Source organism: Aplysia californica, unplaced genomic scaffold, assembly GCF_000002075.1.
Source record: "Aplysia californica isolate F4 #8 unplaced genomic scaffold, AplCal3.0 scaffold00005, whole genome shotgun sequence".
NCBI classification, from domain to species: Eukaryota; Metazoa; Mollusca; class Gastropoda; order Aplysiida; family Aplysiidae; genus Aplysia; species Aplysia californica.
In genome coordinates this window covers 2208842-2221341 of record NW_004797275.1, presented here as the reverse complement: position 1 = coordinate 2221341, position 12500 = coordinate 2208842, and the positions used below count along the sequence as shown (strand labels likewise).

The 12500-nt window shown below is 38.8% G+C and overlaps 1 protein-coding gene across 1 annotated transcript in view; it reads left to right on the top strand.

The window, feature by feature from the left end:
* LOC101855224 (oxysterol-binding protein-related protein 11) overlaps positions 1-12500 on the top strand; it is a gene marked incomplete at its 5' end in the record, with an annotated part of 42035 nt that overhangs the window by 6657 nt on the left and 22878 nt on the right. Inside the window, 11 exon segments of the mRNA XM_013080359.2 lie at positions 719-834; positions 1695-1788; positions 2196-2237; positions 3601-3681; positions 4762-4796; positions 5237-5298; positions 5580-5716; positions 6517-6602; positions 10137-10218; positions 11039-11216; positions 11679-11789. Of these exon segments, the coding sequence (XP_012935813.1) occupies positions 719-834; positions 1695-1788; positions 2196-2237; positions 3601-3681; positions 4762-4796; positions 5237-5298; positions 5580-5716; positions 6517-6602; positions 10137-10218; positions 11039-11216; positions 11679-11789 (1024 nt within the window).

The window sequence follows — 12500 nt, the reverse complement described above, 5'->3', positions numbered from 1 at the left end:
TTAGAGTCTGTGGTGTAGCGGTTATGTGCTTCGCCGTGGCATGCTGAAGACCCCAGTGTGATTCTGGAGCTGGGAGAACGTTTTTATTGAATATCTCGGTCTTTCTGCTGAGATGTCATGTCCCTCTCAGTATGGGTTGACCCTGACAGGCAGGGTTAGAAGCCCCCTTCATAAGTAATCTAAAATGTGTCAATGGGGGACATCAAAATACTTACGTTTTAGATTTTAATTTTTTTGAGTCTTTGATAACACTGTTGTTGCTGGTTTTAGCTACTTGTAGGCTCAAAAGTGTGGGAGTGTGATTGAGTGCTTAAAGTTTGTGAAGTTGTGGAAGATTACAAGAAAGGAGGGTTTATAGCTTCTGTAAGTGTTCAGGACAAAAATCATTCTGATCATTTTTTGTGTGGTTTTAGATCAATAGTAATTATTCGAAGACGGTCACCATTTATTTAGCCGTTTGTTTTCAAATTTTCAATTTTTTATATTTTTATGGATCATATACTATTGCAAAGATCTTTCTGGTGGAGGGGGGGGGATTGTTTCTTTTGTTCATCAGTCTGTTTTTCCCTTTCAACCTTTTGTACTCATATTGGAGCTTATTATTGATTGCTGAATTTAAGGTTAATGATTGAAAGACATTTCTGTTTTAATCGATGTCTTTTATTTAGACTTGACCTTTTATCCCACCTGTCTTTCCCCCACCCACTTCATAACACAGCTCCCACCTCCAAACTTAAACTTGACTCCCAAATCGACGTCAAGCCTGAGTGGTCAGACAAGGAGGAAAGAGTCATTACGGCGCACAAGAGGCTCACACGAGAGTCTGCCGATTTCGTGAGTTGTTTACCACACAATATTTCTATTACTATTACTGAATTTTAGGTCTGTCTAGTTTAGTGTTGTTAAGGCTATGATTCTTGAAGAGCTCGGTCTGTCTGTTACACATGATTTCAGCTCTCAAATGGGCATCTGTGGTACAACAGTTAAACTGTTGGCAGTGGGACGAAGATGTGCTGTAGGTGGTTGATGGGTATTCTGGTGTTCCTATCAAACGTCTATCGTCCCTATCTCTCCTCCTCCTTTTTTTGGCAATTGTTACTCTCTTGTAATACTCTAATCTTCGGCGCATATATGGTCTAATTGTATTGCAAGTGCTGTTATTTTTTTAAATGAGATGGGTTTGATTTCTTCATGGAGAAGTTGTTTTATGGAGTATCTCCGTCTGCTGAGATACTGTATCCCACTCGGCCCAGGTCAGTCCTGACAGGTGGGGTCGAAAATGAATCCCCAAAAAAATGATTCAAATTGTGTGGATGGCAGTGTAAAGCATTTACAGAAAAGAGAAAAAAAAGGCTTGCACTTGTGCTGGTTTATTTTTACTGCTGATGAGGTTTTTGCTTTTCCCCCTTGTTTTAGAATAAGATACGCTTTGGGAAAACCATCTAAAAACGTAATCATGTTCTTTTTCCGTTAGTTTTGCATTTATACAAGAAGGTCAATACATCATAATGTTTCTTTAAAATTTTTTCATTCAGTCTTTGCTCGATATATTTCTAAAGACGAAATGCTGTATAAACAAAGATTGTAGTGTTAAACAGAATCAAACTGAAAAATATCTTTTTTTTATTTATTTTTTTTAAATTGAGTAACCTTTTTTTCAAAACCCCATCTCTGTATTGTGTACTTTTTTTCAGGAAAAAATCTCCAAGAAATGGATCATTCCAAGAACTTCAAGAATATTTCATGGAAGCTGAGGATTTCTCCAAGCATCTGGATGACAAGATTTCTGTAAGATTTGCTCTCTCTTACTGATTTTATACTACATGAACTGTTTTTTGCTCTTGTCTCTGATCTTAGGTCTCCTATTGAGTTTGTTTCCGTTTATTGTATCAGCGCAGTGTGTTTTTTTTAGTTATCAACAAGGCCGATAAATATGAATTGTGGGATGATGAAGTCCTTTTTAAAATCTATTCTATGGTCGTTATTTATAATAAGGGGCGAAGAACGCATGCTCAAGGGTGTAATGGTATAGACAGTGAAAGATTTTGCCTGTTTGTTAGTGTTTCAGTGCTGAATCGGATGGGGGGGGCGCTATACTGTACATCTATTCTTTTTCATCTAGAACGATGAACTCCTATTGGATGAGAGTGAATCATACTTTATGAGCTATGTGGATGTACTTTTTCCACCCTCAGGCACTACCCAGCTCAGGGGAATACATGAACGCACTAGATGCTGTAAGTAACTTGTGTGTGGTGTGTTGTGCACTGTTTGTTGTTTTCATCATCAGCATCAGCATCAGCCTTTCTCTCCCTGTGCTAGAGTATAGGCCACCAACAAGAGTTCTTCATATGCTTCTGTCCTAGACTGTCGTCTTCACCTCTGTCCAGCTGTATACCATCTCCTTTAGGTCAGAATCCTAAGTCCTTCCTCCAAGTACTTTATGACCCTCCTTTCTTTCTTTTTCCTTATGGATTCCATCATAAGGTTTGGTGGGTAATGTTTTATTGTTTTACTCAGTCTGATTGGGTATTTTCATTGCTATTTTGGCATGCATGAATTGAGGGTTTTTGGATGGAGTATTACTTTTTTCAACTGTTAAGGGGTTGGTTGGTGAGCAAAGGGTAAGCAACTTAAAGTTTTCACTGTTGTGTTAATTACCGAAATAAGAAAAATTGTTGTTATTGGTCTGTTGGTGTGAGTTCAGGCTTTTACACTCCTGTCTAACGCCCTGTTGGTTGTGCTGTTTGTAAGTTGTCTTCAAGGGCTGAAAGGTTCCATAAGAGGTAGTTTCTTTCTGTCTAGTATTAGAGGGAGGAAGGTGGCAAAAAGGCAGAAATGGGTGATTGGCAGATGCTGTGGTATGGTTTGCTCCTTCTGTCATATGAAACATTTATTGTCCTTATCTCCCCTCCTTTAAAAAAAATTTTTACTCCCTAGTAGTGGGTGATTGGCGGGGGCTCTGGTGTGGTTTGCTCCTTTTTTCCTATCAAACATCGTCCTCATCTCTCCTCCTTCTTCTTTGTTTTTGTTAGTCTCCTGTAACACCTCTAATCTTCAGCACTTATATGACCTTATTGTGTTGCAAGTGCCATAAAACTCTTACTCCTTCTTTCCTATCAAACATCTATCATCCTTATCTCCCCTTCTTCTTTTTTATGTTTGTAACACCTCTAATCTTCTGGCGCTCATATGACCTTATGCAGTTGCGAGCGCCGTAAAACCTCTACTAAAACTAACACTAAAAAAGCTCTTACTAAAACTAAAAAACTAAACTCCCTAGTAACACATCTAATCTTCGGCACTCATATGATCTGATTGTGTTGCAAGAACCCTAAAAATCTTAGTGAAAGTAAAGGTACAGATTAATTAAGAACCTAGAAATTTGTATTTTTGATTGCAGAAATATCATGGAACCATCCAAGAATCATTATTGTATTTATGTAGATGATGAACGGACTTGTATTGCTTTGAGGTGACTCTGATATTAAAATTCGAAAATTGTCGAAACTCAGGATTGTCTGCTATCGTTTCTAAGAGTCTTATTGGTAAGAGTCATTGATATGATCTCTCTTAACGGTTTCTTTTACTGTTTACCAGGATCTTCTGCTTCTCAAGGCAACATCTGCAGCGACGCTTCATTGCATCCAAGACTGTATCAACATTCTACAAGTAACAGAGGTGAATTGAGTGTCCATGCTGAGGGATGCTATTTTCCGAATATTTCCAGAATGATGGAAAGTTATGAGATTGTGGGGATTTATTTTTCTGTGATCGTTGATGTTTTGTTTATTTTGTACCCCTGTAATATGATAATGATGGTTATAGTGATAGCCATGGATCATATTTGTGCATACATCATTGTGGCTGAAAGAAGTACTCAAAACGCCTTACAGTCAAACATACATGTATCTGCACCGTCTTTCAATAGTTACCAACTGCAAGAACACATCTTCGCTGTCATGCAACATTGTAGTATGTCAAATGTTTTTAAAAAATGAAAATCCAGTATGTTGTAGAGTTTAATGAGATGCATCGGTTAGTCCTAATCTCATTTCTATTCTTAGAATAGTATCAGATTAAGATAATTAAATATTTTGCATGAACATAATGTTCTGCTTGAAATAAAACCATATTCTGGTTCTCTTGAGAAACTCGTATTTTGACATACAACAAAGCTTAATGACAAAGACGATATAGCATAGTGGGGAAAAAAAACTGAGAAAGATGAAAAGAAAAACAAATTGAGTGAAGGCACCTGTGGTAAAAAAAAAATACTGATAATCCAAATCTTTGACTACATTCACAGTGTTATGTCAGTATAGTTATAAGATTAGTTAAGTTAGAAAACTTGGTTAAAAAAACAGTCTTCTGGAATACATTATAACTGTGCTGAGGTAAAGAACGAATCATCTGTCCTGGTACAAGTTGGTGTTTGAGAATGATATCGATGACTGAGCGCAAAAAGAGACTATATTCACTTTTGTCTGAAATTGAGTTGACGAAATTAGTAGTGAGATTGTAAGTTGCTCTTTTACCTCTGAATATCTAAGCTGTAGCTCTATTCTGTATTGAGATATTAAATTTATTTTTTGACAATGTTATCGAGATTTCAATGTCGTCAACATTTCTAACTCATTTTTCTTGAAACTGAAAATTTTATATAGACACTTCTTGCACTCAGCCGTGATATTCAAATGCTTTTTTTTTTAAATCATGATCTCTGGTATACTGAGTTTGCGTTTTGTCTACTCTTTGCAGGGCAGTGAGGATTCACCACGCAGCCAGACCAGCATGTAAGTAGCTCTTTACTACTAGTTCACTAAACTCAGACTTTATTTGCATTATTTTGGTCGAACAGCCGTATTATCTGTTGAAATCAGATTGTTTTTCATCCTCAAACTAGCTTATTTGGTCATTTTTAAGTTCAAGGGGGCTCTACCGAAAAATGCTGTTTGAGAAAAATCAAAGGTAGTAACATTTTTGCCCCTTGTTCAGTTTTTTTTTAAAGACCAGGAGAATATTCTCTATAACCAAACAAATGTACTCACCAATGAAACCAAACTTCTCCTATAGGTAGGGCAATGCCCACTTTTGGTGTAGGTCAAGGTTTCTGGAAACCCCTGAAATCTTGGTTAGCCCGCTTTTCCTTAAAAGCGACCATTTTGTATGTAACTGTTTCAAGGCTGTGGTCTGTACATTTGTAATATTCCTTGTTCCTCTTTGTTGGATTCAGAGAAAAAATGCAAGTTCAAGCCACAGCTCTCCGCCTCACAGAAGGGACCAAGGATAGAGCAGGTAAGAAGTTGGTTGGGTTACATTGGCTTTGTGATCCATTAGTTACATCCTCTTTTGAATGAGTTTTGAGTAAAGAAATCTGTTGGACCACAAATGAATGGGAGTGTTGCTTTCTTCAGTCTCTTTAACCCTTTTATTACACAAAACGAAAAACTAGCTGTATTGAGTATATGAAACAAGGAGTAAGCATTTTTATCATACCAATAAGTGAAAATATGAAAACAATGACTAACGCAGTCACGCTATTACCATAATGATGAATATTTTACATTTTGATACAGAGTCTCTGCCTTCGGCTGATGAGGAAGTTCCGGATGAGGAAGCATTTCATGCTCAAGAGCTGGGCGGCGTGGAAGAACACAAGTCAGTCATCCTGCATCTTCTGTCTCAGCTCAAATTGGGCATGGACCTCACAAAGGTGGACTGTGTTTCGTCTGTTTGTCTGTGTTTGCCTGTCGGAGTATCTGTCTCTCTTCTACTTCTGTTGTTTCTGTCTGTTTGACTTACTATTATTGTGTCAATGTACATCTCTTTTCTCATACTAATGTACAAGATTTGCTTTTTCCTTACACTAAATGATCTTCATTTTGCTTCTGTTTAATCCAAATGGCTTGCTTCTTCCCTTATTTACTAGCCATTGTTAGTGGTGTAATGGTAAGGCTCTTTGCATAGTACACTGATAATGTAAGTTCAAGTTCCATTTGGGAAAATGAATTTATTGAATATGTCAATTTTTTAACTGAGATGTGTTCCACTCAGCTCGGGCTGTCCTTAACATCCTTTCAATCTTTAATTTCCTTTGTATGTACTCAAGCTATTATGCTTAGTGTATTGTTCTCAAAATGATCCAGTAGGGGGACGTTACATTCACTTGAAAACAAACAAAAGGATGGTTGAAGCAGCCTGCCTCAGAAAGTGTCTGTATTTTGTCAATACAGGTGTAGAGGGTTTTTTTCGTACCATCAATTTCCCTTAGTTTCTCATCTGTCAAGGCAGGGAGTGGTTTGTGCTTTTTTTCACTCCTTTTAAGTGTTCCTATTGTTTTTGTCCTCACACAGAGTACATGGTTGGAGAGGGCCACTGATAGGTCCTACTTCTTTTTTTTTCCTGTTTTTTTTTGTCTATTTGTCATGTCTTCTTTTTAGTTTTAGATGACCGTTATTGAGTGGATGTGCTTCTCTTTTCTCAAACTAAACATTACTCTATGTGTTCTTGTAGGTGGTGCTGCCAACATTCATCCTGGAGCGGCGTTCCCTACTGGAGATGTTTGCAGACTGCATGGCTCATCCTGATGCTTTTCTCAAGTGAGTGAATATCTGTGTGTGTGCCTGGTGAAAGGTACCAAATGAAGCATTTTGAAGAATCCCGGTTTTTTGCATTTTCATGTACAGAGATCATTTCTGAACAATATGCTTTCTAAATTTTTAAGATATCTTCTGTAGTTTTTGAGATATGGATGATTTTGTAAGGCAGGGTGCGGAAACAAAGTTTTGAGAAAAACGGCTTTTAAGTTTCCCCTTTGTTTCTGCTTCAAATAGATCTACGCTTCGAGACGACCTGACAGTAAATTAGCGACTCACAAACCAACTTTTAAAAGCAGCTAAGATAAAAGAACAACTTCTCTAAAACAAATTCACCACTACCTTGAGGAAGAGTTCAAAGAAATCATCTAGGTTTGCGCAAGGCTGTATAGGCGATACAAGTTTTGTTCTCTAAAAAACCGAAAGGGTGTAGTCGCGCAAAGCTTCGCTTTGTTTACATGTTCTAGATGTTCGTCACACTACCCGCCATTAGAGAGAGGAGAGAATGACCTAAATTTTGGTATGCATTGTGATTGGGTCGACGTTATGAATTGACAAGAGAAACCATCCGCAGTATTTACTCGAAAGGCCAATTTTCTCATGCATTTTTTGGGATTATGCAATTTACCTTGTGTTAAAAAACATCTTTAAAAATGTATTTTAAAGTAAAAAAAGCTCTTGTAAATATTGATATATTAATGGCTAAAGAATTCATTTTTAATGGGACATAGTTTTTGTCAAAAATTCTATTTTTGACCTTTGAAGCTTGATTTCTAGGTTCGAACACATGTGTCTTTTGGTACCTTTCACCAGGCATGCTCACATATTTGTTGCAACTGTTACCTCACAGTGTGGCACCCGAAACCTGGAGTTGTGTCGATAAATCAGAGGATTGGGGGCTTTGGTGGTCCAGAGGTACAGTGTTTGCCTCTTATTCCGTAGGTCTCGGATTCAGATCCTGACAGCAACAAAAAATGTTCTCTAAAGTCTTCTCCTTCCTCCTCCCTTCCAGTTCCCTAGTCCTGTTCTGTCACCTGCTTTCATCTCCACTTTGTCCTCCACCCCCGCTTCTCTCAGCCCTTTCATTACTCTTTCTACTGTTCTCTTGGTTCTTTCTTAGTACTGTCTTTCAGCCACACCCCTGATCTTAGGGTAGGTAAGATCTGAGACCTAGCTTTCTCGGATGAGGGCGAAAAGTCTCTGACTTGCACACATTAAAGATCCCTTGGTGGTCCTAAAATCGATAAGAGTAGGCTTCGGCCGCCACCAAAGCAAAATTCAAAAGTTCTACCAAAATTTTAAACCGTCAGTATATAAACATATGTGTCACGACATTGTGAAATCAGGCACTCATCAATTTTTGGGCATGTGGAGTTATCGGTATTATCTGAAAGCTTATTCATTTGCCTTGCTTTCAATGAAAAAATACCCATCTATCTAGAATAGAAATCAAGATAATTCCGAATGAAGGAGGTGAGGACGCCTGGTTTCTGTGGTGAAATAAAAGAGAAAATGGCCGTCAAAGTTTGATAACTCCAATAGCTAAACAGTCCTTGAAAACTGAAAAATGACACATTTTGTACCTTTAATCAACATTTTTCAATAAAGTTCACTTGGAAATATGTTTTTATATGGACATAAAAGGGGTTGGGCTAAAAAACAAAATTTGATAAAAATTACCAGTTCCTCCTACATCGTTATTTTGAAGAGCGCCTCTTATTTCACTGTGCTGCCTCTCATATAGAGTGCCTTCGAAATCGGAATGTGGCTGCCTGATGGCAAGGGGCCTCACAAAGTAAGAAAAGCAGTTACGTGTATAAAAGTGAGGCACTGCAGGCTGAAGAACCAGCAGTCAACTACCTTTGAGGTCTAGAGGGGGAAACGCAGAGAAGAAGAATCAGAGGATGTCTGCCACAATGATTTTATTGAAACTTCTTCGCCAAGGCCAGTAAGAAATATTTAATTTGAATGTATTTTGTGATCTAGCCGTGCAGTCTCGGCATTGAGAAGAATAGGACTGACGTGGTGCTAGCGTGTCGTACGAGGCGACTAAATGGCGAACCAGGTAGTGACTCCTGAAACAGAGTCATCCTGCCTCCAGGTCGGGGGTTGAGTCACGAGGCTAACAACCTGTCTCGTAAAAAGAACCTGTTACAGAAACACATACAAGCAAAAACCATTATCTCTGCTTGGCTGATCGTGGATCTTCTCCAAATGGAAAGTTTATGATGCAAGGCGGTGAAAGCCGAAAGGAAGCTGCTGGGCAGAAGTCTCCACCATCATCCAAGTCCAAGTCTCTTCGGATTGGCTCGTGGGCAGTGGAACCCACAAGGAGCACGAGGCAGGGGTAGGCCACGGGAAACATGGAGGAGATGCGTGGAAAGGGACATGAGAGAAATGAAGCTCACTTGGAACGAGCTTGGAAGGATGGCTCAGGACAGAGATAAATGGAAGGAGCTTGTATGTGGCCTATACCCTGCCAGGGGTGAAAGGCATTGATGATGAGTTTGAGCTTGCGGCCGATTAAGAAAGACAGGCATTGGAAGTTGAGTTGGGCTATGTCATATTCCTGTTATGTTACATGCAGATTTGATTTACTGTTTTTGACCATCATTTTTGTTACATTGATGGAAAAAGCTTTTGTTATGCTAAAAGGCATAGCCCAGCACCAATGAGTTCAGAAAAGAGGCTACTTTTTAAAAAAATATTTCTATTTCCTCGTGGTATTCTCTTTTGTGTTTGTTTAGTTAGTTTAGTTTAAGTAAAGTTTTACGGAGTTTAGTTTAAGTAAGGTTTTACGGCGCTCGCAACTGCATAAGGTCATATGAGCGCCAAGGAGTGGATGTCAACAGAGAAGTCCAAACGGGGAATCGGGCTTACTCTGCTCACCTCCCTAGCCTCAACAGCACAAAGTCTGCTTTGACTATCAAGGCACCTTGGAAAATGGAATATCGTCCTGGGTACTAATAGGAACCGCGATGGAAAATTTTCTTCCCTAAAAAGTTCTCCTTTCACCTCTTTTCCTGCTCTCTAACAATATTCTGTCGTCTGTTTGCGTCTTCACTTTGTGCCTCCACCTCCTCACCTCCTTTTCCCCTTCCTCCGGGCACCTGAGTCTTTCTGTAGCCTTTCTACTTGTACTCCTTGGTTCTTTCTTACTGCTGTCTTTCAGTCACATTCCTGATCTTATCGTAGGTAAGATCTGACACCTAGCCGTCTCGGATAAGGGCAAATAATCTCGGAGGTCTCGTGTGCAAGTTGCGCACGTTAAAAATCCCTTGGTGGTCCAAAATTGATAAGAGTAGGCTTCAACCGCCACGCGGGCAAAATTCTAAATTAATTCCTACCACCTCAAAAATGTTAAATGTAATTTCACTGTATGCAGGTGCGAGCATCGTAAAACACGAGAAAAAAAGAATGAAAAGAATAAGGATGTGCTATACAGTCTTCCATCGATTTGAAGCAGTAACTGGGTTGGATTACAGTAATTGAAAATTATTAGCAAATTTTCTCTCCTTTTTCATTTGTCCCCATCAGAATTCCAGAGATAGAGGACCCTGAAGGGAGAATGCTGGCTGTCCTGGAGTGGTACCTCACCTCGTTCCATAATGGCAGACAGGTAAAAATATTGTTGTTTCAAGTGGATGACGAGATGCATGTGAACTGTTTTTCTTTTCTTGGTTTCAAAATACTTTGGGGAAAAGAACTGGACCAAAAAAAATTGAGGAAGTTACTAAACTTGGCCGAGAACCTCTGCTCCAACCCCAAAGAATGAGATGTCAATGGATGTAGTTAGAAACCCATATTAGAAATGTGTAGTGCCGTATGGATGTTTGCATTTCTTTGCTTTTTTTTGTCAAAAGTACCCTAAAACATGTTACTCTGTTTGAATCTAATTCCAGGTGCTTCGGTTGTTTTGCGTTCGTATTTTTGTCAGTTTCCCTACTTCTTTTCACTGATACTATTGTTCTCTTCAGCTCTTGACGAAATGTGTTTGTAACCAGTTTGATATCTGTGTAAACTACTACATCTTATGATTCATTGGTTGGTCCTACTTCTATGTTCTCCTGCAGTTGTTCTGTTTGGCTTACTTTTTTCTTGCACAAAATCATTATTGTTTCAGTGTTCCTCGCAGATGGTTGGAGGGTGTCACTGATAGGTTCCACTGCTTTAATCTCCCTATGCATTTAATAGCAATTATCTTGTTGATGTGCTGCTTTTCTTCACTCAAACTTATTTGTTTTTCTTCAATTAGGATTCCGCATGAGTGATTAGTGAGCTGTCTTGTGTGCCTGTCAAACATTTATCATCTTTATCTTTCCTCTTTCTTTTCTGTTACTCTTTTTTCCTTGCTTTCAATTGCTTTTATCCTGTCGATGTGTTTGGGTTTTTTTCTTCTCAAACTTGTTTTTTTCCTCTCTAATTGGTATTCCCCACAGAGTTCAGTAGCTAAGAAGCCGTACAACCCAATCATTGGCGAGACGTTCCACTGCTCATGGCACGTGGATGAAACCAGTTCGGAGGACAAGGCGGGACAGGAGGAGGAGAAGACTGATGCTGGGGACAAGAAGACGCACCTGACCTACACTGCTGAGCAAGTCTCCCATCACCCCCCAGGTATGTGGTTTCTGCTTACCCTATCATGAGCATAGTGCTTTCTTGCAATAACTTCCAGTTTCCAACTATTGGGGGAGTTTCTGATACAGTTGTCTTGGTTGTTGAAAAAGCCTTCTAAAGGATCTGAAATATGTCGCCAGGGCCAGAAATCAATCTTTCAAAGCAGTAACGGCGTTGAACACTCATCAAACAACCCAAATTCAAGATCATTTAATGGGGGATTCAGACCTTGGCCTCTGATACCCACAGACCTAAATCCCAAATGTGGAACTATTTTTTGTGAATCCTTGATAAAATAATTTAAGTTTTATACACCTGAAAATTGTAACTGAAAATTATGAAAAAAGTTTATATCAGTTTTGTTGTTTATTTACTCTGTTATGAAGTAGAGGTATTCTGATTTAGATCTGTTGAAAGTATATGTCAGATGAAGTCTGAGTTCACTGCATGTCTTTTTTTCAGTCTCAGCATTTTACTTTGAGTGTCCGTCCCGGAAAATGAAGATGAATGCCTCTATATACACCAAGTCCAAGTTCATGGGCATGTCTATAGGAGTGGTCATGGTAGGGAAAAGTGAGTACTCAATGTTGTTGTCGTTCACTTTTTCCTCGTTTTTCTACTCACCAATGGGACGGAAATAACTAATTCCACTTCAGACAGACAGAAACAAAAATGAAGGTATATTTTTGTTTTGACTCTCTGAAACAACTCAACAAATTAATACCTTTTCACAGGTAAAATAATGTCATCATGAAACTGGCATATAAAGAGGAATAAATAATTAATAATATGTTGGAAAGGTGTTGAGTGGAATACCAGTTTTCCACAGCATGCACTTACCAAAGGACAGCATGAAAATCGTTGGAACTAGGAACCAAACCACATTCTTCCATCTGTTATATCTACTTCTCCCTTTTTGCTGCTGCCTGACAGGATAAACCTAGAAAGTTCAGGAACATACGTGCTCTGTCATCTCAGTCACTGAAATATCTGTTGTTCTTTTATCAAAAGCTGAGAACACTCTCCCTTTGACACCAACCTCTACCTCTTCTCCCCCCACAACATTGACGACATCAGAAGAGACATAGACGTGCTAACTGCATTATCCCACTTGTTTCCCTCTGGTTTCTATATCTTGTTTTCCCTGTTCTAAATGTTCATTATCATGTCTATATCCTTTGCTCCCCTCAGATTAAGCTTTTCTTGTATTTTCAGTATCACTTATATAGCACAATTAATCAGAGGGGTTTTTTTATGAAGAGTTAGGTAGATCTTACTTTTTCA